We start from the raw sequence: 25,000 nt of genomic DNA, 5'->3' as shown, positions 1-25,000 counted from the left end.
TATCTCATTGACGCCTGTATAAGGGGGTGGAGGATGTGATATTGTTGACCTGATACATTTGCCTAAATAAAAGGCCTTAAATTGGAAGTATTTTAGCTTTGATTCTCATTTGACGCTTCAAGGTAGATCTTGCCTTTGTTCAGGGCGAGGTCAGGGATCTTGGGCTCAAAAAGGTTGGTGTCCACTGGTGTAGACTATGTCCAGAGAGCTGCTCCATGCTGTATAGTATAGGCTATGTCCAGAGAGCTGCCCCATTGAGCTCTACTCTTTCATTGAGGCCACAGATGTGACTTAACACATGCAGTAGCAAAAACATGCACCACACCTCACTTAAAACTACTCAGAGTAGCCTATTCACTACATGTGCGGACAACTCCCACCTGTGCAATGTCGGCGGAACACTCAACTCGTTTGAAAACCATTCCTAAGTGCACATTCTCCAGATGGCTTCTGCCACACAATTTATATGAAGATAAACCCACACATGTACACACACAGACAGACACACACACACACACACACATATTCTCTGTTGTTTGATCTCATACCTTTTTCCTCTTCTTTTTTTTTTGAGTTCCATCCGCAGGTGCTGCATCTGTCTCTTGCTTGATGGGGCTCTCTGCCTGGAACCAGAGAAACAAGGAGTGAGAACACACACACACACACACACACACACACACACACACACACACACACACACACACACACACACACACACACACACACACACAGTCGCTTGAGCTCTTACCTTTATCCTTTTCTTTGTTTTTTTATTTCCTTCCACTGGTACTTTATCTGTCTGTTGTTTGATGTGCTCTTTCTAGAACCAAAATCACAATGAGTGAGAACTTGGCCAGCCTCGCTCCTCGCTCGCTCGCTCACACACACACCTTGTGACTTACCAGGGCCACAGTCTTTTTCTTCTTCTCCTTCACTGGACCTGCTGTGCCATCGTTCTTCCTCTTCTTCTTGGGTTGCTGTGGTTTCTTAGGCTCCTCCTCCTCCTCTTTCGTTTTCCCCTTCACCTGGGGCTGCTTCTTAACCTTCTCAGGCTCAGGCTCCCCATCAGATCCACCTGAGAGTGTGTGTGTGTGTGTGTGAGAGAGAGAGAGATTGGAGGACACCACCTGATGGAGAGGCCTATGCTACATGCTATAACAGGCTATCCCCTTGAAATATAGCTCTGCACTTTTAAAGTAAAAAAGTATATTATGTTATCAAGCACACGTGAGCTTCGTGACGTATGTTGGCATAGTCTGTTGTCAGTGGCACCTTAGAAACCACAACAAGATGAAATATCGTAGGCCTAGCCTACTGAAGCAAAATGCCACACAGCTGTGAACAACGGCAGAAGTGACATGACTTCTACCTCTCTCAAACCTAAAATAATTTCGTTATGGCAAACGTCACTGCAAAAGACTACATGTACCGGAATCCTTTTCGGCTAAACCAAACACGTGTTAGGCTACATGAAGAATATTTCACTAACTTCTACGAACGCCACGTCCCTTATACAGTCTGCATGGACCATAGACAATGCCATGATCAACAGGAATATACCGATAAAGGTTTTACTGAAAAAAAATACTTTTATTTTGAAGAAACACTTTCTGAAAGACCACCACTGAGATGTATGCTAGGCAACAAGACCGAGGCGTGAGTCAAGATAGCCTACTCACTTTAGGCATTGAGGATTCAAGTTACAAACTATTATGCAAAAACTGCCATGCTTCTTTTACATTCTTGTCTGAAATGTATTTTTTTTTACACAAGAGCCCCTACCTGAATTTTCTCCGTGAACCCACCATTCGTCTCCCAAGTCGTCCCCCATCCTTTGTACGAAACAAACCACTAGTGCACTGTAACTATCTTTCACTGTGTGAACAAGCGGCGCTGGATTCGACAAAATTTTTTTTAATAAAAACACCATTGACGTAGGTTGACATCGGTTAATATTGTATATTAAGAATAAAAAAATAACTATCTATTGATACAATAACTCTAGTCGCTTTGTTGTCAGCTGTTGTAGTTGTGGAATCTGCGGAATCCAAACTGAAGGAAATATAAAGCAGCACTGCACCTATCAACCACGTAGGGGCGCTGCGTCCTTACAAAAAAATGTCTCTGATTTTTCTGCCTGTGTCATGTTAAAATAGCCGCTGTGACGTTGTTTCACAGCACAGCATGAGCATGAGCAGGGAGCACAGTTGCCGGAAGATTATAAAGCATCGCTTTTCGCCAAATCCGACGGTAGGCTGCACACAATACGAGACTGAAAATAAATCACAATCCCATTGGGTTGCTGAGAAACAGGGGCCACACACACACACACATACACACACACAGACCTACACACACACACACACACATACACACACACAGACCTACACACACACACACACACTGCCAAGAGGCCCTTCAGTGCGGAGGGCATTCACTGTAGTATACCACAACAGTCTAAAATCACATGCAAAGCTGAGTCGGACTACAGAGGCCAATCACTCAGCCAGTAAGCATGTGGGCAGCAGTAAACATATCTCTGGCTCTGTGGGAAGCAGCAGTATTACTGCAAGTGTGTGTGTGTGTGTGTGAAAGAGAGAGAGAGAGTGAGTGAGTGAGAGAGAGACTTTGATAAAGCTAGACTACAAGATCCAGCCCGCTCACCAGAACACAGTGTCTGACTTTAAAAGCCCTTAAAGCGAAGGGCTTGAGTAAGTTAATGGTTTATGTTTGCACACGGTGTTCTGGCCTGAGCTATTTGTCTGCATGAGCATTGGCTCGCCTACTTGCAGGCAAACTCAGGGGTTAGCGTGTATTAGCCTTCCCATCAGGCACTATTGCATTAGGGTAGTTCATGTAGCCTATGAGAGGAGGCCGGTGGGAGAGACTCCTACACCAGCTAGCTTCCCAGGCACAGTTGAACACTGTATTACCTAATTTGGAGTCTGGGATTCTAATCTCGTACACGTTTTGTAAAACCCAGCAAATTGGTCAAATGAACTGCATTTAAAATAGGCCTAGTGGTGTTCTAACTAGCAGAGAACGATTGCGAAGGAAGACGACAAAATATTTGATCATAAGTGCCTTTCGTTTACACGGCGACCCCGCCATCAGGGCTTGAAGACGCAAAAATCTGAAGACTCCTTCCAGAATGTAGAGTTTTGAAGACCACCCGGGTTGCGTCTCCGTCTAAACCAAAGATCCTTGATTACCTCTCTGGCTAAACTGTCAAATTAGAATGTCTGAACGCTGGCTTGAATGGGATTTCCCAAAGTTTTACGGTAAAATATATACATGTAATTACCGCAGCAAACATATAATTACCGCTGTCAATGGCAACGGGTTTTATGCTTCTGATACGTCTTTCATATCACTACGCAAGGACTGGAACTTCATTCAAAAGTGAAATTAGACAGTTGATCAGCTGTGTTCTAAAGAATGTTTGATTCAAATTCAGTGTGTGTTGATGCAAACTATTTGTTTCTCAGCAAATGCCACGATGAACGGTAACAAATAGGCTAGGCTATGTAGGCTAAAGTCATATCGTGGGGAGTTTATTATTTCGTTTTGGGAAGTAGCCGTGTAATAAGCAGGATAATGTATAGAACGGCGGTCATTACTGGGAAAATAAGTCCCGACAGGGCGAACCGGACCCCGACGCGCAGCGGACTTACAATATGAGACACTGAAAGACAGACAGACATCAGAACAATCCGATTCAGACATGCTGAAATCTCACTGCCTGAACGTAGCCTATTGGCTGCAAATGAACTGGCCATTGAGTCAATATGGACAGGACCTACAGCTCACAAGAGTACATACCCAGGGCTAGACATCTTACACTGGAGCTCATAAGAGTACATACAAGGTTTTTAATAACTCCACTTGCCTCTTTGGCAGCAGATTAGTATTATCATTAGATTGGACTGTGCCCCAGTAGAGTTTTAGGTCTAGTGACACCCTGGCAGAAATTATGGAATATTGGCCAGCTGGTCAGGTGAAGCCATTTATTAGCACATAATTGTGTCTGCCCTTTTTAAATAATATTACCAACTGAAATCACTCAAATGGCCCTGATTTAAAGTCTACATACCCTTTAATGTCTGGCCTGATAATATACACACAAGTTGACCTGTATGGCTATTAAGGGTAGGTTTCCACACCTATGACATTGTAATTAGTTGTACTGTATTAATTGTATGTGTAAATAACAGGTTTGACAGCTACAGTGAGACATCTGCGCTAGAGGGTGACAATTTTTCGGGACTCCCGCGGGTCACGGTATTCCCGTGGGAGTCTTGCGGTACGGGAGTCAATTTCACTGTTGGTAACGTGATAGGGACGGGACGGGCAGAAATCAACAGGAGTGGGCGGGAGGGGAACGGAGCCGGAGATTAAATTAAAACATGCGGTGAGTGCACCCAAAGATTGCAAGGCATTTCTAGAAAAGAGAACCACTTACAACTCACAATAAGTTTGTTGATAGGCAACTCTGCGGCTATCAGTAGCCAATCAGAGCAATACAAAGCAGCTGCCCTGTTCACAAGCCATTCAATCAGCGTCAGCGACTACATCGAAAACTGAAGGTGTTTTCTATTGCCATATCAACGTGAGCTAATCGCTAACGTTATCTGAGATGCTAGTTTTTGTAACGGCAGGAATAAACACACATGGTAACAAAATCAATCTAAACATGTGTAGCTTTACTCAACACATTAACACTATGATACAGTGTAATTGTCAAGTTGTATGGCTCACTGTGTTCAAAGTCAATCTTAATAACTAACCTCGACTAGCCTATGTGGTGGTTGTTATGGGAAACTAGCTAATAAATGGCAATGCAGCTTTACTGTATGTAGTGAAGTTCGCAAGATTGGAAAGAGGAAATAGCGTTTACATGTCCATTTAAATTATAGCCTTTCTAATGCACTTTTGTGCGTTTTAAATCCAAAATAAGACAGAATGTGAGACTTTAAGAATATAAACTGTAAAGAGGCTTATCTACAATTGAAACTATCTGTAGCCTATGACACAAATAAACCTTACGTCTGCTTTAGCTTATTGTTGACAGCAGGGTTTTTTTACAATTTAAAATGATACTTTCTAGATTTTAATGGGCCATGTTGAAGAGCTGATGTCCGTTATTGTTTGTGCAAATATAAACTGATTCATGTCCCTTGCATTTTGCAACTGTGAGGTCCATGGTAGGCGCCCGGCAGAAATATTGTTTCATTTTACGAGTGATATCCACGTTCTGGCGGTGTTCTAAATGTGCACAGAAGGAGTTCCTAAGCTATATAAGGTATAAGCTAGGCCTATTACACAACATAAATTGTCACTATGCTGGCGACCCAAATAAAATCTCTTACGAAACCCACCCTTTGGGAACCAATGCTTTAGACAACATAGGGAACGAAACGGGAGTGGGACGGGATTCAGGAGCCTTTCTCTCGGGATTTTGCAGGACAGGATTTTTTTGGGGGGCAGTCACGTGATCGGGATATGACGGGAGTATTTGTGTGGGCTCGGGATGGGACGGGAGTGAAAATTGATTCCCGTGTCACCCTCTAATCTGCGCATCTCACCCAGAGACATGGCAAACGCAAAACAGCTGTGACACGATTAGTGGGAGAAGACAGTGGGACTGTGTACATGTGGGAAAAGATGGAAAAAGATGTCGGTCTATAGACCCTTTCAACAATAAAAACAAAAACAATGCTTGAACGTTCTATTTGGTTCCCAATCTACTTCCTCTGCATTAAGATAACATATGGAATGTTAAAACGGAAGCCTTGTGGGGCCACCTATGATGCTGATAATGGTGTAGTGATTTAATCCTCAAGTGCCAGGGAAATTGGCCATGATGCAAAGAAAAACCTTCAAGCTACTTCAGATGAGACACAGGTTTCACTGCAAGAAATGATGTGACTGTTTCAAGATCCACAATAAGGATAGATAGATAGATACTTTATTGATCCCCAGGGGAAATTCAAGAGGCAGTTGAACACAAATGGGCTGCATGGCGGCATTGCTGAAAAAAAAAGCCATTACTGCACCAATGTCACAAAACAGCGATTATGATATGCTTATGATCAGCACCTATAGTATAGTCACAAAACAGCATGCTTATGATATGCTTACGATCAGCACCTAGAGAAGCCTAAGAACTTCTGGAACAAAGTAATTTGGAGTGATGAGATCAAAATTGAACTTTATGGTCATAACCATGAATGGTACGTTTGAGAGGAGACATCAAGATGGCCTATTGCAAAAAGTGCACCATCCCGATTGTGAAGCATGGATTGGAGGTGGATGTCTTGGGGGTGCGTGAGCTACAAAGGTAAAAGGATTTCAGTTGAAGTTGAAGGCAAGATGAATGCAAAAGTGATCAGAAAATGATAACTCATTCAACTATCACAAAAAGACACAAGCAGTCATTGATGCTAAAGGGGACTACACAGTACCGAGAGCTAAGGAAACTATTGAATGGGGATCATCTCACCGAGATCATCTGCCTGAAGTTTTGCTTCAGTCCCTTAGGACCTCCTTCTGAAACCCTCCCCAATCCCCCGCACACAAATACACGCACACACACACACCCACACGCACGCAATCCCCACACCCCCACCCACCCCACACACACACATCAGGGAGACCGAAGGTAGTTTTCACAGAATGATAAATTCACAGAATGCAACCGTTATGCCCAAGACACACACACACACACACACACACTCACTCTCTCTCATGCATGAACTCTTGCTTGTTCGCTCCAGATTCCGAGGCCTGATGTATCTAATTTGCGGGCGTCCTGGAGTTGTTATCAATATGCGGGAAACTCCAGGATGACTGTAGCTGCCACTTCTGCTGTAAGACCAACAGCAATCCACCACCATAACCCCCCTCTCTTTCTCCCCCCCTCTCTCTTCCTCTCTCCCACTTTCTCCCTCCCTCCCCCTCTCTCTCCTTCTCTCCCTTCTCTACTGTTCTCTGTTTATCTCCGAGCCCCCCCCTCTTTTCTCTATCTTTTATTCATCATAAACATGAATTAAAAATCACTCATATTCCCACTGACGAGCAGAGTGATGCTGCCAGTACTGACCTCCTTTAAGAGGAGAGAATGCCTTAATACATCATACTCGCGTGCACACACACGCACACACACACACAAACATACTCTCTCTCACACACACATGCACACACACACACACATACATATACAGACATGGATACTGACTGACTCTCACACACACACACACACACACACACACATGCACACACACTTACAAATACAGACATGGATACTGACTCTCTCACACACACACACACACACACACATACAGACATGGATACTGACTCTCACACACACACAAACACACACATACACACACACACACACACACATGCCTGTACACAAAGTCTCACATACTTACATATACATGTTCACAGTCCTAGTATATAGAAGTGCATATGGTCATGTTACGCCTGTACATGCCTGTCTCGCGCATATACATATCCCATTCCTAGTGTTTGCATCACACAGACAGAAATGAAAAGACCATATTTGGTCCTCTAACTAATCTGTCACTTCCTCCATACATCTCAGCAGAGTGGCACACAGAAGAGGGGGAGAGAGGAGAGGAAGACAGGGGGAGGAGAGGAGAGAAGGAGAGGGGGGAGAGGAGGAGGAGGGAGAGGGGGAGCGGGGGTGAGAGGAGAGGGGGAAGGGAGGGGGAGGAGAGGAAGAGAGGGGGAGGAGAGGAAATGAGAGAGGAGGATGTCCTGCTTTTCATCAAGACACACTTGTCAAGGTGGAACATAGATGTTTAATCCACCTCTCTCTCTCTCGCTCTCTCTCTTTCTTTCTTTCCTTATTTCTTTCTTTCTTTACAGTTTTTGCCCATTGCTTGAACACTATAGACACATGCTTAAACCAAAGTAACACAACTTGAAGCTTTTGTTACTATACCTTAAACACAGTGTAACCATACCTTAAACAAAAGAGCTGCTTTGCACTTTAGTTCCAATTCTGCAACACTCTTGCACCTTTCTACAACACACTTGCTCCTGCACACTACACACTATTTCATACAAGACACTTTGTTCATAAATGAAATATCATGGTACCATTGGGACAACACATCTATTCAAAATACAAAACACATTGGGTGATTGAAAACACTTAGACACACACTTGAAAATACTTACTGTACTTACAAAACTGAACAATGCACGGAACAATATTTCAGATTATATTAGAGCATCTTTGGTGGATAACTGTGATTACTGTAATCATGGCCTGACAATGACGGAAGCTGGGCAGAGTCCACCACATCTAAGTCTGTTTTTCTGTATTTATAGAAGTGAATTTTTGGTTTTACAGTATTTTTGCTGTGTCCAGCACTGACAGTAGTCAAGTCAAGTCATTTTTATTTATAAAGAGCATTTAACATACTTAGTACAATCCAAAGCGCTCCACACACAAGACATTGACACATAAAGACAAACGATTCTGGACGGAGCTGTGTAGTCGCCAGCGTACCCGTGACATCAAGACATAAACAAACAATTTAAAAAATAACAAAAGACACAAGACAGGTGCCGGTGTTCCAGTTTAGCTGGTGAGCAGGTTAACTGGTGATATTTGCATAAAATCAGTGAATATTCAACAAGACCCTGCCTACTTCTTAAGCGTTCTGCTCTGCCTCCGCCTAATAGTGCAGGTTCATATTTTCACGAAGTGTTTGCAAGTGAGACAATATAACGGATATCGCTGAAAACATCACCAGTGTATGTCTAATACAATGTGTATGTCTAATTTCCGTTTAAGCATTATCCACACAACTATGACACATACTGAATAAATGGAAAAAAATAAAACTAGCAATCTAGCTGGGATTCGAACCACGCTTGGACAAGAAAGTTGATCGGATTAGCTTCTACATTGTCTATACCACTACACTACGAGCCGCTGAAATTGATGCCAGATTTCTATGTATATATTTAACTTTTAGTCAAAGTTAACACAGGTTAATATGTGAGAAATATATGCCCATAACTGGTGCTATCACAATTTAACATGGGCATATGCAAGCCTCCAAACAACAAAGTAGGTTCATCTTTGCCTCACCTACAAAAACCTAACTGATGTACAACAAACTGGCATGTCCCCACTAAAACTTTATTCCGTTTTGGGGGTTAATAATATGAAACACGTCAGTCATGTGCAAAAGTTATCATAACTTAGTGTTATCTTAGTCTCGGTGAAGTTATGCAGTGAGCTGTCTAGTAATTTGAAGTGAACATATGAAACTTATTTTCTCCGAGTTAGACTTATATTATTTAATTTGTTTGTCCTAATTTGACGACACAAAATGGTCATCATGGTAGCATATTTATGGATTACAATACTTCGATGTAGCTACTGAGAGAGTTTGCTGACAAATGTTGCTGTTCAGATTCCCACGCAGCCTAAATTAGAAACTAGTTTAGCCTACTGCTCGTTCAGCAGCCTGTTGCAAAACATTCACGTAGCTTAGATGTGTTTGCTATAATGAATATCTTGATCGATTGACAAATAAGCGGTCACAATATAGGCCTACACATTTAATAGGAACACCGTGCTACTGCACAGATACAAAATGACCAGTGGTGCAACTGGTTAGCAGGGTAGCCTACTGCTGCTAGCTTGTTATTTTAGTGCAGTTCGAGGCCCACACGTGATCATTATTTTTTGCGCATTATAATCACGATGTATGATCTGCCCCCCCCAAAAAAAACCGTCTGAAGTGGGGTCATGCATGCAGTTTGTTGTAACTGTTTTGGTATGTGAGGCAAAATGACCAGTGGTGCAACTGGTTAGCAGGGTAGCCTACTACTGCTAGCTTGTTATTTTATTTTAGTGCAGTTCGAGATCCCGTCTGAAGTGGGGTCATGCGTGATCTTAAACTGTTTTTTTTGCAAAATGACCGTACAATAGCACGATGTATGATCTGCCCCGTGAAAAAAAACGTCTGAAGTGGGGTCATGCATGCAGTTTGTTGTAACTGTTTTGGTATGTGAGGCAAAATGACCAGTGGTGCAACTGGTTAGCAGGGTAGCCTACTACTGCTAGCTTGTTATTTTAGTGCAGTTCGAGGCCCACACGTGATCTTAATTTTTTTTGCGCATTATAATCACGATGTATGTTTCTGCCCACAAAAACGAACAACGTCTGAAGTGGGGTCATGCATGCAGTTTGTTGTAACTGTTTTGGTATGTGAGGCAAAATTAATGTGCATTATTCAAGGCTTGCATTCGGTGTCATGTCACCAGTTAACATGGACATCAGGATATCAGTAGCTAGGTAGCTAGCTAGTAGACTACGGATTAAAGATGGTTGATGATGGCATTGAAGCAACTGCTCTCTGTGGTGTAGTGGTAGTGCTGATTGCAATATACATTTAGCCTCCGCCAGACTCATGTTCGAAACCCAACAAAACCTTTAAAAGGAAAGTGAAGGATCACCGCACACTGGTGGGATTTCTTTGCTGGTTTATTTTTTAGTGAACAACGCGTTTCGCCAATGCTTCATCAGGTTCACTCAACATAACCTTTGTTTCACTTTGACACTTTCCTGTTTGCAGAGCATTTTGTGTGGGTAATGCTTAAGCGGACATGCATTATACATGAACCGGTGATTTCCCTGTGTTTTCTGTCTCACTGTGGGCTTGTGAAAATGTCAATCTCCCGGCACTTGAGGGGCGGCGGCAGAGCAAAGCGCTGTTAACAAGTAGGCAGGGTCTTGTTGAATATTCACTGATTTTATGCAAATATCACAAGTTGATATGCTCACCATCTAAACTGGAACACCGGACAGAGCGGCGTACCTGTGACATCACACCAAGACATACACAAATAAACAGACAAATAGACAGTGACAGTAAAGCAAGCCTGTCTTTACAAAGACAGTAGGCTTACAGAACAAGACAAGACATAAAACAAACAGACTCAGCGCTCACGCTGACAAAGACAAAGACAAACAAAAAACACTCAATAAGTCCACAGGCAGGTGATAGTGCTTCGCCAGCAGTTTAGTCCACAAGTCCCCTTTCGGCCCCGCTGAGCAGATCAGCCAGCAGATTATGGTGGGCAGCTCTCTCTTCTCTCCGGCATGGTGATTAAAAAGTCGCTTGTATGATGTTCCCGTACGTTGCTCCTGGACAGTCCAGTGGCGAAACGTAGGCCTGCAGCTAGATGGCAGAGGTGTGAAAGTTGGCAGGCGGTGGCGGTGATGGTGAGTTGAGTTCCCTTGGCAGACGATGTAAAAGTTCATACCAGCAACTTCTCAAGGTGAAATCCTGACACAGCTCGTGCGTTGATGTCTGTTGATGGTTGACGTTAGTGGCTAGCTAGTTGGCTAGCATCACTACGTCGACAACCAGACAGTTCAGCTCAACTAAACATTTAAAAGCTCGCAGTCAGGTGCCACAGATGTTATCTCTCAACCAGACACTGAGAAGGTATCTCTCGTAGTGCAGTCATCAGGCATATTAGCGACAGGCAGAATCCTCACTAGTGGATGTGGATGTTGTGGTCGGAGTCTCAGACTCAAAACAGGTGTTAGGCTAGCGACAAACCGCGTTGATAAAAGCGCCTACAGATGCTCATTATGTTCATCTTAAAGAGTGCACACTTCGACAGGACACATAGTGGCACACAGGAGAATATATGCTGCTGCACACACACACACACACACACACACACACTTGTCCCTGTTTCCTGTTCTGGACCTGCCACTCCACCCGTTTACCTGTTTTCCCTCATCAGAACTCTGTGGAAGTTGGGAATTACTTGTCATGGCAACGGGGTTGTGAAATAGAATGCTGAGTGGCTCCACTGGTTGGCTTGTTCTGCTTGCTTCTCTTCTGTTCACCAGGGTACAGACACACACACACACACACACACACCACATTTGCATATGTTTAGGTATGCTTAGGATGAAGGAGAGTAATGTTGTAATGGTGTTTCTGTGTGTGTGTGTGTGTGTGTGCATGCGTGTGATGTATGTGTGTGTGAGCACACTGTATGTGTATGTAAACTTAGAGGCTGTTTACACGACACCGCCGGGTGGATTTTCTCGTACCGCTTTCACACCTTTAACGACTCCGGCAAGAAAAAACCTTGCGTGTACACACAGAGGTGTAACCGGCTAAATGTGCTGTAGTGCATATGCCAGACCAGTCGATGGCGCCGCTGTGCAGAAGCTTCACGATAATTTCGCGTGAATCGCGTAGAAGAAAACATTGTTTCATTTTCAAGGTATGTGACTGCTATGTGAAATTTAAAATGCTTTGCCTACGCATTGCATTAGGTCTGAGCACCACTGGAGAAAACATTAACATGCAGTAAGCTAATGTTTAACTAAGTTAAGCCAAAGTCCTTTTAGGCAAGTCCCTCCACTCGGCGGCCATATACCAACGTTTTATGGGCACTCATCGGGCACAGTCTTTGGGTCGAACTGCGTGTGCGCAAGGCTTGCACGACACCAATCTTGCTCCAGCGGCGAGATCACAACACATGATTGGCACGATGTCTTCACAACACACCATATGATTGGCTCAATGTATTCACATGTCGACGGTTTGCCGAGGAAGGGGTGGGATATGTGTAGACAACGGCCATATTGGCGTGACAAACTAGCCCCATGCATTTCTATGGAGTATTTTTTGAGTGCTGTCTCCTCATTAGAAAGTCTCTGGTTAAGCTAACGTGTGCTTCTAACTTAGCCACTAAAAGCTGATAGGCTACATTGTGCACTAAATCATGACAGGGGAAAGAAAAACATTTTAATATGATAAATAAATGGTTTGGTTTGTTTTGACAAGCAACATGTCAGGTCGAGTGCCGTGGCTGAGTTGAGAGGTGGGGCTATGTCGTCATAAAGTTGCCGGCTTTGCACCTACAGGCGTCTACATGGCGAAAGTTAGCCGGCGGTTTCAAAAGTTCCCACTTTGGAAGCCGGTTTCAAAAGCTATCGGTTTCAGTTTCCTAAACTGCCGGCGTCGTGTACATGCAAGGCGTAACCGTTAACAAAACCTCACCGGTTTCACAAAAACCGGCGTCGTGTGCACGGCCCCTTAGCTGGGGGTGAGTTGGCAGATTCCTCCAGCCATGAGATAAATACCAGATAAAGAAACCTACAGCAGAGATGCACACACACACACACACACACACACTGCATACTCGGCCCTCAGGGTGTGTATGTGACTCCTGACCTTTTCTTACTGGTCTGATTGGAGCTTTGCAGTGACCCTACTGTCCAATGAGGTCTCAGAGTGCATGCTGAGACAAACCTCATTCACCCTACTCACACACACACTCACACTCTCTCTCTCTCTCTCTCTCTCTCTCTCTCTCTCTCACACACACACACACACACTCACACTCTCTCTCTCTCTCTCTCTCTCACACACACACACACTCACACTCTCTCTCTCTCTCTCTCTCTCTCTCTCACACACACACACACACACGTCTGTCTGAATGCAGGTCTGATGCCAGAGTGCCCTCCCCAGTGGTAGCGGGGCTGCCTCCTCCTCTGCTCTTGGAATGGGAGTGTGGCGAGCAGCAGGAAGACCAAGTGAATGAGATGCTTTATTTGGAGTTTCCTGCTTCATTGCCTCAGAAATGTTGGAGCCTGCTGTCATCTCTGTCTGGAGGGCTCAGCCATAGAGCCTCCAAGCGTCGCAGAGAGGAAATATTGAATGCCACTGAGAAAGGATGGGACTGAAAAATAAGCGCATACACAAAGACAAACATACACTTTCATACGCATATATGTACACACATATTTACAGACACATGATCTGCACACACACACACACACACAAGAAACACACACAAGAAACACACACATGCACACTACACACACACGCATGCACACCACACATGCACATCCTACGGTCTCCGGCTCAGATCTGGCCTCACTCTGGCGTGGGCTCCGTGCTGGCGTGGGCTTCGTGCTGGCGTGGGGTCGTGCCAGGGTCACCTCCTATCTGGGCCGTGTGCGTTAAGGACACTAAGGGGCTTTGCATGATAACACTGCTAACACTGATGGCTGGCACTGACCAGAGGGTGAGAGAGAGGGAAAGAGTGAGACAGAGGAAGAGAGATGGAGAGGGGGGATGAGAGAGAGAGAGTGAGAGATAGAGAGATTGAGGGGGGGTTGTTAAGAGGGCACTCTGGCACAGCCAGGGGGAGAAGGAGAGAGAGAGGGGGAGAGATGGGGAAGAGAGAGAGGGGGAGAGATGGGGAAGAGAGAGAGGGGGAAAGAGAGGGGAAGAGAGAGAGGGGGGAGAGATGGGGAGAGAGAGAGGGGGGGAAAGAGGGGAAGAGAGAGAGAGGGGGGGAAAGACAGGGAAGAGAGAGAGAGAGGGGGGAGAGAGAGAGGGAGAGATGGGGAAGAGAGATGAAGAAGAGAGAGGGGGGGTGATATGGAGGGACTGACAGAAAGAGAGAGGACAAGGCAGAGAGGACAGAGACAGAGGGACAGAGAGAGAGAGAGGGCAAGACAGAAAGAGGGTGGGGGTAGAGGGCAATGCTGGGGGGCAGCAGAAAGAGAGTGATAGAGAGAGAGGGAGAGAGAGGAGGATCAGAGAGAGAGGGCGAGGCTGCTGTGTGAGATGCCAGCTGGCTGCCCTACAGTGGTTTCAGAGCAGCGCACGTCACAAATAACACAGCTTTTTATCAGAGCCCTGGGGCCAACCACACAACACACACACACACACAACCATGCACAACAGCAGCACAGGACACGCTCACACACACACACACACACAACACACACACACACACACACACACAACCATGCACAACAGCAGCACAGGACACACTCACACACACACACACAACCATGCACAACAGCAGCATAGGACACGCTCACACACACAAACACACACACACACAACCATGCACAACAGCAGCACAGGACACGCTCACACACACACACACACACACACAACCATGCACAACAGCAGCACAGGACACGCTCACACACACACACACACACACACACAACCATACACAACAGCAGCACAGGACACACTCACACACACACACACACACAATAGCAACACAGAGCGCCAGCACACTCCTTCCCTCTCTATGTTTGTGTGTGTATGTGTGCATGTCCATGTGTGTGTGTGTATGTGTGCATGCACATGTGTGTATGTGTGTGTGTGTGTGTGTGTGTGTTTGTGTCTGCTATATGTTTGTGTGTATTGAGATATATAAATTGCCTGCACATGACATGCCTGCACACATGTGAACGTGTTTGTGTGTCTGTACATGAGCAGGACATAATGGTGACAAGTAATGGCTTCACTGCTGGGAAGGTGAACTCACTGTACAGTATGTGTCCTGGTCAGGTTCCCCCCAGACCAGGGACGTCGTTAGGCCTATTTTGGGGGGGGCTAAGCCAAGATCTTCAAAAGCCACCCCTACAAAAATAGGGGTGGCTTTAAAAAAAGTATTTTTATTTATTTATTTATTTTTTGGTTAAGGAAATTGTAACATGCCTGCACTTAACATAATAAACCAGACTATGAGTTGAAATAAATACTAATACAATTAGAAGTTGTCTTTAATTTCAATATTGTTTCCGAGAGCGCTTGCTGGAGGGGCTAAGGGGGCCCTGGAGACCTTATCTGAGCTGAGATAAGTGCACTTGGGAGGCAGCCGTGGCCTACTGGTTAGGGCTTCGGACTTGTAACAGGAGGGTTGCTGGTTCAAACCCGACCAGTAGGAACGGCTGAAGTGCCCTTGAGCAAGGTACCTAACCCCTCACTGTTACCCGAGTGCCGCTGTAGCAGGCAGCTCACTGCGCCAGGATTAGTGTGTGCTTCACCTCACTGTGTGTTCACTGAGTGTGTTTCACTAATTCACGGATTGGGATAAATGCAGAGACCAAATTTCCCTCACGGGATCAAAAGAGTATACTTACACTTAGGCCTAAGCTCTATCACCTAAGCTCACTCATACATTTTGGGTGAATTTGTTAAAATTCTGTGCATGTTTCCGTTCACTTTGTTCAAAATAGATGTTCTCCTAGCCAAGAGAAGAATTGATCACAGCTGTGGGACGCAAACGTAAGGTTATCAAGAGCACAGTTTACCAGAGTTTCTGCACACACTGTCTCTCTCCCCTATGGGAGTGTGTGAAGGGGTCCCAGGGCCATGAGGAATATGTATAAGAAGTCTCTGGCCCCTCCCTATGGGAGTGTGTGAAGGGGTCCCAGGGCCATGAGGAATATGTATAAGAAGTCTCTGGCCCCTTTAGCAGCCATTTCCTCATGAATTCTTAAACCTGTTGCATAACAAGAGGAGTATGACATTATGTATCTCTACCTCCTGCATATGCACCACCTTTACAGTGTTTTACAGTTTTTTTCAATTGTTTACACGCAATTTTTGAAAACCGGGTTCTTTTTTTCAAAATATAATCACAATTATCCAAACACCACACTCGATTTGCATAATTCCTAGATTGTTTACAAAATGACACACTTCAGTCAAAACATATACACATATTTGTGAAAACGCTATTAGTTTTCATTTAACCAACACAGTCCTCAATGATCAATGACACTATTGCAGATAAATAAAAAACACTTTTGTAAAAAAAAATGAATGTTAGGAAATAGCATGTGCTAGATTTTTGGCCAGACATTGTTATGTAAGGGATAATTTAGATAGTGACAAAAATAGTGACAAACCCACAACATTCTTCATGATTAGTTTGAGATATGTACACAAATAGGCCTACTATACTATAAACTTACCAAGCACTGCACAACACTGATGCTGCAGACTGAATATTACAAGTATTTATTTCAATACAGTATTTCTTACCATAAGCAGTTACAGTAATCAACCAACAATGAAATCAAAGAAACAAATAAAATCTGTAGACAAATAAAGATGACTGCCTCAGGCGCGCGGGAACCTATTTTTGACCAGGGGTGCTGAATAACAAAAACAATGGATGTCCGACGATCCCCCCTCCCCCCTCCCGGACATGTTTAGGATTTTGACTGCTAAATACGTCATTTTAGTGCGGTGTGTGCGGGTGATAGCGAGAAGTTTTAGAAAAGTCCTGGGCAGCCACAAATTCCATTGTTCTCTGACAGCACTCCGAGTCCACTGCGCCCACCCTAACCCCACAGAAGCGCACTTCACATCGTTAGCCTATTTCAGTATAGCTAAGGAAAATTACTTTTCTGATCGTCAAAACCACACCAGAGATGTCAGGCTTTAAATATAGGCTAATAATCAGGCTGCAATGATCTCGCAAATAATTTCTGAATAGCCTAAAGTGTGTCGTCTCCACAACAAGTAGGCCTATGTGTCCTAATAATTTCTATCTTAGCGACTATAGGATAGTGAAATGATTTCACTAGCTATGCATTTATTATTTTTGCAAAACTGTAAAACACAAGTTTCTTTCAGCTTATCCATGGTTTTTTTGAACGTGTAAATCGCAAAGAATATGTAGGCCTATATCAACCGTAGGCCTACACACTTGATTGCTATCACATACTGTAGATCAGGGGTCACCAAATGGCGGACCGCGGTCCGAGTCCGGACCCTGACGTGATCCTATCCGGATCCGGACCATAATAGCCTAATTTAGATTTTCACGTAAGATTTCAAAGCTGCGCTAAATGTTTCGTTGGTTAGGATAACAGCATTTACTTCAGGAGCTTCAGGAACCATCATTTTGCTTGCTGCTACTCAGCCAGTGAAATCTGTGAATTCTGATAAAGTCGAGTCAGTGAGTAAAGTAGCCTATTATGGGGAAGAGACTCACTGATGGAGGAAACGGGACGAGAAACAATCAGATGGATATCTAAGTTAGCGATAAGTAAGTTATTTTCAAATCATCGATTGCTCAAAGAGGAGAAAGATAGACAGCGAAAACAGAGCTATATATAACGATACGGGGGCAATACCACGCAAAACTGTCACGTCCGTAACGCCAACTAAATATGGATGTGACAGTTTTGCGCGGAATTGCCCTGGACCACGTTTACATATTCTGAGACAGGCGATTTTTAAAAGCGCCAATTTGAAGCACCTCTACTAGACAAAACATATATTTTGAGCAAGCATAGGGTAGGCTAGGCCCATTCAACAATGAACTGAGACCACAGAAAATTTTTTACGATTTAAGAAGGCAATATGATTGATCCCCCACAATCAGGGATGGATTACTGCACGGGCCTACCGGGCCCAGGCCCAGGGACCCAAGGGGTCAGGGGGCCCTGAAGCCCAAGCCTTTGCATGGAATCATTGCCTCAATATCAACAAATCAGGATGTAGGCTATGAATCTGATTGAGTTTAGTATTGGCCATCCCCAAAATTCACCACAATACAGGAAATCACATCAAACAAATTAAAAATTTTCTGGGGGAGGACCCCAAATCCCCCCTCCCACATATACGATAATAAGTGGGAGGCCCTTAATACATCTAGGCCCAGGGGCCCAAAAGTTCATAATCCGCCCATGTCCACAATCTAGTTAAGCCTTTATGCATTCACTGCCCAACAACGTGATGTTCCTGGGTTTCCAGGATTTCGGGTCAACATAAAAAAAATAAAAAAATAAAATTAAACTGGCTGATTAATGGGTTCAAGGAACCAGCTGTGGAATATCCATGTCTCAGCTCAAATGTTATTTTAAGATTCACGTTAAGATTTTAAAAATAGCCAAGGCTACTCAGTTTTTCTCCCCAATTACTATATCTTGCCTTATTTCTCCTCATTTCGAATGTTGCCTTTTAGACTAGGCTACTTATTTTATGGGCCTACAACTAGGCTCCATCCATCCATTCCTAATATATATATATATATATTGTAACGATTTGATAGCGACACACACAGTTGTCCAATCAAAAGGTTTATTAGCTGAGAACGAGAGCAGGGACACAGACACAGAACACAATACACACGGAGCAGGTCAAGTACACACACACGCTACACATACAGGGGAGGACGCAGCCCACGAGGTAGCCACATGCTAACGTCGGCGCGCGTCGCCCGCCACTCAATCCAGTGCGACAGTACCGCCATCTCACGTGGGGTGCACGCCGCAGGAGCTCACTCAATGGGGAGTCACGCTGCTAGCAATCCAGTGCGGGCGTGCTAGCAGCCACGTGGCCGACCCGCTCCTCACCAGCTCCCTCTCAGCAGCCGCCCTACTCCTCTCCTGGCGGGGCCCTAGGTGGCCTTTCCAACCGTTGACACTGTACCAAGCACCGGGGTTCGAGGGGGGTCAGATGTGGCTGTACCAACGCCACTCCACTCCGTCGATTCACCGACCAGGACAGACAGGCACCGACTCCGCAGCAACCGGACCACGCTGAGCTCTCCCGCTGCAGCTACCGTCTTCGGCGTCCCTCCTCGTGTTGCCTCCTCGCAGAGCCGTCCTGCTCTGCTCGGTCCGTTCCACTCCCTCGCGGCCTCAGCAAAGGCACGACCCCCAAGATGGCCATGCTATCGAACTCCACACAACAAACTTTTTTTTTTTTTAAAGGTGCCGGCCAACTAGAACGGGCGCCCACACAGCACGGTGCCTCTCACACGCACCCAAAAGTTTTAAAGTTCAGAGTTCAGAGGGCCTTTCCGTCGAAGCTGCCCCACCGTCGTGAGTTCGCTGCCCCCAGCGCCTCTGCCAACCATCCGTCGTCCAGGAACCTCTTCCTCGCCGCTCTCCCTCGGCTCTGCTCACGTGTCGCGGCCACCGCCAGCTCTAGCGTCGAACCTCCCGGCGCGGAGTCACTGCCCAGGCCAGTGTCGTCTTCTCCGCGAACGCTTCTTCAGGCCCCTCTTCCGGCAAGATCTCCTCCCACGGCAGCAGGCAGGTCCAGACGACAGCACCTCTCCTCCGTCGGTAGTAGCGATAGAAGGCCCCGTGCTTTATAGCAGCCCTTACAAGGGCTCTCTCTGGATCCTCTTGCGTGGGCCTCCACCCAGTGGTGAGGTCTCCCACTCCCAGCTTCTCTCGCTGAGCGGAGGCCATGTTCGAAAGTCGCTTCTGCCACCAATGTAACGATTTGATAGCGACACACACAGTTGTCCAATCAAAAGGTTTATTAGCTGAGAACGAGAGCAGGGACACAGACACAGAACACAATACACACGGAGCAGGTCAAGTACACACACACACTACACATACAGGGGGTGGACGCAGCCCACCACACAAAGAGGATCACACACGAGGGAGAACTAAAAGGGAAACATGTTACAACAAAGACGCTAACATTAGACTCAAAACTAAGGAGAAATACAGACATAAACCCCCCAAATGTTTGCTCTCGTTTCCCAGCATGCCCTGCGTGGGAGAACGCTATGCAATGTCTTGTGCGCCGACGTTACAATATATATATATATACATGCATACATATACATGCATACATACATACATACATACATAGCCTAAACACGCGCGTTAAATATTATGATACTCCGGACCTTTGCTTGAGGAAATTTTCCGTAACTGGACCTCGCTGAAGATTAATTGAATCCCCCTGACATAGATGAAACAGTAGGCCTAACTGACTCACGTTCACGTTGATCTCTATAACTGTTAATTTTTAGTAGCCTATATTCCAACCTATCCATAACCCTTTTTTGCTATTTGACTCATCATTTCACATACAAAAATATAAATATTGTCAGACAGCGAATTAGTAATTATTTAAAAAAATATATAATATTTTTTAAAAATCTATCTCCTGCCAGCACCCCCCTTCCCGCGCCCTTGGACTGCATGAAGTACATACACTTTGACTCTGAAGAAAAACTACTGTAAAAGCTGTTGCCTTTTATAGTACACCTGAGTGCTGCGTTTTCAAATTTGCACATGTGTGCTTCCACACCTGGTGGATGTGATTATCCTATTCGTTCATTAGTGTGGTCATTGGCAATCCGGGGCTTTGTAATGACAAGGAAGTAACCTCACAATCCTTATCTGTGTCTAAGGTGTGAAAATGTGTGTAGAGTTTTACAAATCACTGTGTGTAATGTTTTGCAAAAAGGGTGAAGCAGACATTGTGTGTAATGCTGTGCAAATCTGTGGAGGTGCTTTGCTCCTTGGAGTAGAATTTTGCAAATTGTGTGGAAGTTTTTATTTTAGTGTGTAAACAATCGTAAAAAATGACACGATGACACTTCTCTTTTAGTGTCTTCTTGTTTTCTTGTGATGTGGCCAAATGCAAGTCTGTCTGTGTGTCTATCTATCTGTTGATCTTTCTATCTATCTAGCTATCTATCTATCTATCTATCACTGTCCGATCATAGGTGTGTGTGAGTGTGCCATATATTTACACAGCTGTGTATGTGTGTGTGTGCGTGTGTGTGTCTTTCTGTGTGTGTGTGTACTGTATGTCTCTTTCTCTGTGTGTGTGTGTGTGTGTGTGTGAGAGAGAAAGTAGTAGTATTGGCGATCTCGTGCCCACTGGGAGCTGTGAGCGTTTATTAGGCATTGATCCACTAAGTACAACCTAATTAACACACACAAATTGTCGGAACCGTACTATGACATATGTGGAGAGCTCGCAGAGTGCTAATGGCTCTAATTAGCAAATGAATGCAGCGAAACCGTGCCTGGCCAGGCCTGGCTTGAATATCCTTACTCAGTATAGACCTCTCCAGAATAAGTCCCGCCTCCGTAACTTCCGTATCCATCCAACTTCCGGTCGCCAAATGTCTATAGGAAATAACATGGCGTTTCGAAAGACCGTACCTGTCAAACTCTGTAGGTGACAAAGTAGAAAAAGCTGGTGGGCCGATTGGCCTACACACTTCTGCCATCTAGTTTCCACTTGATTTTTTGATTGTCGGGCTATTTTGCAAGTATTGGATGAAACCATGGAGGTATTATATATAACTGGAGAGAGTGACTAAGTCCCGCCCTCCATACAAATGAATGGCAGAGGCTAGGCTAGTAAATCCGGCCAATTCATAGTCAACGGCATATTGAACACTGGGGCTCGGATCCAGCGCCAGTCGGCTCTGACCATGCGCCAAGTTCTAAAGCTGGAAATGACGCATAAACCAACGTCGATTTGTATTGGATATTCTGTAAAAAGAGAGTCATCCTCCAGTAAGAGGGTGGCGATAATGCACATACTTTGCTTGCCACGTAACAAGAAGAAGAAAAAGTTGCTCGGTAACGCGCGTGGAGTCCAGTGGAGTCGCCCTGAACTTAATTTCATTGGATAACAGCGGCTCTAACTAACAGCGGTCTGCCTGACGTCCTGCTGCTGCAAATATGCATTCGAACATGACGTGAAATATCCGTAACTATAAATAAACTATTCGGGTTTTAGTGCCATGTGTAGCGCATTTTTACAGTCTATGATTAGTTTGTTTTTTATTTTATTGTTTGCCAGCATGAGAGGACAATTACGTCCCCAACTCATCTAAAATGTGGTGTCTGGAAATACTTTGGGTTGTACACCGCAGATGGTAAAGTAACGTTAAAGAGAATGTAGTCTGCATATCGATATCAATCTTGGCTCACCTGTCGAGTTAGGCTACCATCCAAATGAGGCAGCGGAGTCAGAGGCACAGTAGACGGCCAGCATCGCCAGGCGTCCAACATCGTATGATTGCATACTTTCCGTAAATCCTACATTATGTCGGGGTCTGCTATTTACTTAGGCCGCCAAAGCACAGGTATTTATTTGGGGTAGGCTTATTGAGGCAGAATTTTATTTCTTACATTGTGCGTTTTATTGTGAGACATGCGTTTTGTTTGGAGCGGCATACTAGGCTATCAAAAGCAGGCGATTTTTCGGTTTTGGTATGGGATTTAATTTACTTTTGGACTTTTAATATATAGTTAAATGTTGAGACTGATGGGCACTTAAATCTACGGGGGTATTTGACAGGGGCACCTGCAGGAATTAATGCTATGGTACGTACACTCACACGCCCATCACCACCGACCTCACCCCCCCCCCCCGCCGCAAAGAAAAATTTCACTCGTGAACAATTTTGTCCGTTTTAGGTCCGTGCATTGGTCAATAAAAAAGTAGCCTACATAGCATAACAACATCCACATGCAATAATACAACGACAACGTCTACAATGACCTACTCATTTGGACAACTTGATACAGCCCTATACAGGCTATTACCTTTATTCTGTTTTGTTCTGTAACGTGACGTCTGGCTTTAGTGCAGTCTAACGTTCTGACAAGCACACCAATTGCTTGTTCTTGTACATCTGGAATAACTCCTAGCTTTGCTGCCTCCATCCTTTCTGTTTTCGTTGTCTAAACTTGTGATATCCATGATGAGTATTGAGTTAGTGAATTAGCTCAACATTGTGTGCTGATAACCATATATAGATAGCCGGTAAAGAAAACAACAAGTAGCCTATTGGCGTGTCTGCGTGCGTATTCTCTCTCCTGCTTAAACAAAATGTGTGCACGTTCATTTTGATAACGTGTTCACTAACTTTACGTAATAGAAAATGGTAAATAGCCTGATGGCATGCAGCTAATGGGATACTGTGCATAGTTGGGAAGGTATGGTAGGCGAATTTGGTGTGAATACACACACACAAGGGAAATTTTTCTCTCGCTGTTGAGTAGCCTGATGGTATGCGACAGTGCGTCTGGGATCGCACACCTGCAGGCGCGCCCGGTATTTGATGATCACTGTAAAGTTTCGTGTAGTTGAAAAAGTGTTGGAATTTCCAGCTGTTTATTGTGAGACAAGGCAGTCCCTTTCACTCATTCATTGAACGTGCACTGTGCTCTAATGGAAACCTTATTGCGTAGCGAAGTAGCCTAAATTCAGCTAATTTTTTTTAATTATGCATGGTTTACTTTTATTAAATTTGTAGGCTGGAATGCCTCGCGGCAATAATTGTGTTTCAATGTAGTAGCCTACTGATTCAGCCTCTGGCAAGCTCAAAAGGGGGTGGCTATGGGTTGACAGCAACGTGTGACCATGGTGTAACGAGACAAGGGCTTTATGCCGCTGGTGTGTAATTTATTGTATTTAATCATGTTTAGGCTATTTTTGTTTCGGGACAAACAACAACGAAACAAGATCAATACACTTTCTTTATTTGTCATATGATGCATAAATAACCATAATATACACATCTTCTCATAGGCTCCTCAAGAAATACGCACTGAATAATGTTTGGCTGTAGCACGGGATAGGTACCGCCCACCAACATGTATGCGGCGATGAGAGCTCGTGCCCACCACGGTTTTTCGTGCATGGAGCTGGTTCCAAATGCTCCATGCGGCGTATGCTAACATGCCGAAGCTAATCTGCACGCTCTTGACCCCCTGGATCGTGATTGGTTGGAAGATCTGTCACTATTGGTCACCCTGGCTCATAAGAGATATATATAAATATATAAACATATATATTTATTTATATTATATGTTATTATGCTGTATAGCCTATTCATGTCATTGTTATCCTATGTAGGCTACACTATTATTACCATCAATGACATGAATGAATTTATAGAGGAAAGGAACATTTGCCAGGAACATGTTTATGCAAAGAAATAGCTTTATTAAAACAAACACACAACTATGTGCAAAGCGAGGATCTGCCCACACAACATATGGGTAGCTCACAAGCAGCCCAAAAGCTACAACTCCGCGAACTGGCTGTTTGCCGCCTCGGGACTGTAAGATGCTGGCGGTTCTTTCTGAGGCAGGCCCATTTTGCAGACGCCTATGGTGCGTGGCTCTGTACTTCGGAGTCGCCTCTAATCGGGACTGCAGCGTGGCACAGAGTTTAGAGAGCTCCGGGCTACGAAAGGACAGCGATCGTACAATCCATTCAGACACCCAGCCAACAACGCCGTCTTCATCAGACATCAGGTCTAAGGTGGCGGACTGTTCCACCTCGTCCTCTGCTAGCACACTCTGTAGCAACTTACATTGGTTCTGCTCACTTGTTCTTTTGCAAGGCTACTAGGC

The 25,000-nt window shown here is 44.7% G+C and overlaps 1 protein-coding gene across 1 annotated transcript in view; it reads right to left on the bottom strand.

Annotated features, from left to right (window-relative positions):
• Positions 1-20,059, bottom strand: part of cmss1 (cms1 ribosomal small subunit homolog) — a 25,955-nt gene extending 5,896 nt beyond the window's left edge. Inside the window, exons 1-5 of the mRNA XM_048239507.1 lie at positions 19,802-20,059; positions 1,806-1,851; positions 903-1,075; positions 749-820; positions 549-623 (exon numbers count right to left, since the gene is read on the bottom strand). Coding sequence (XP_048095464.1) covers positions 549-623; positions 749-820; positions 903-1,075; positions 1,806-1,851; positions 19,802-20,059 — 624 coding nt within the window. The remainder of the gene's footprint in view (positions 1-548; positions 624-748; positions 821-902; positions 1,076-1,805; positions 1,852-19,801) is intronic.
• Positions 20,060-25,000: the final 4,941 nt, after the last annotated feature.

This window comes from Alosa alosa, chromosome 3, assembly GCF_017589495.1.
Source record: "Alosa alosa isolate M-15738 ecotype Scorff River chromosome 3, AALO_Geno_1.1, whole genome shotgun sequence".
Classification (NCBI taxonomy): domain Eukaryota; kingdom Metazoa; phylum Chordata; class Actinopteri; order Clupeiformes; family Clupeidae; genus Alosa; species Alosa alosa.
The sequence above is the reverse complement of the archived record's forward strand: the minus strand, read 5'-3'. Positions and strand labels throughout refer to the sequence as shown.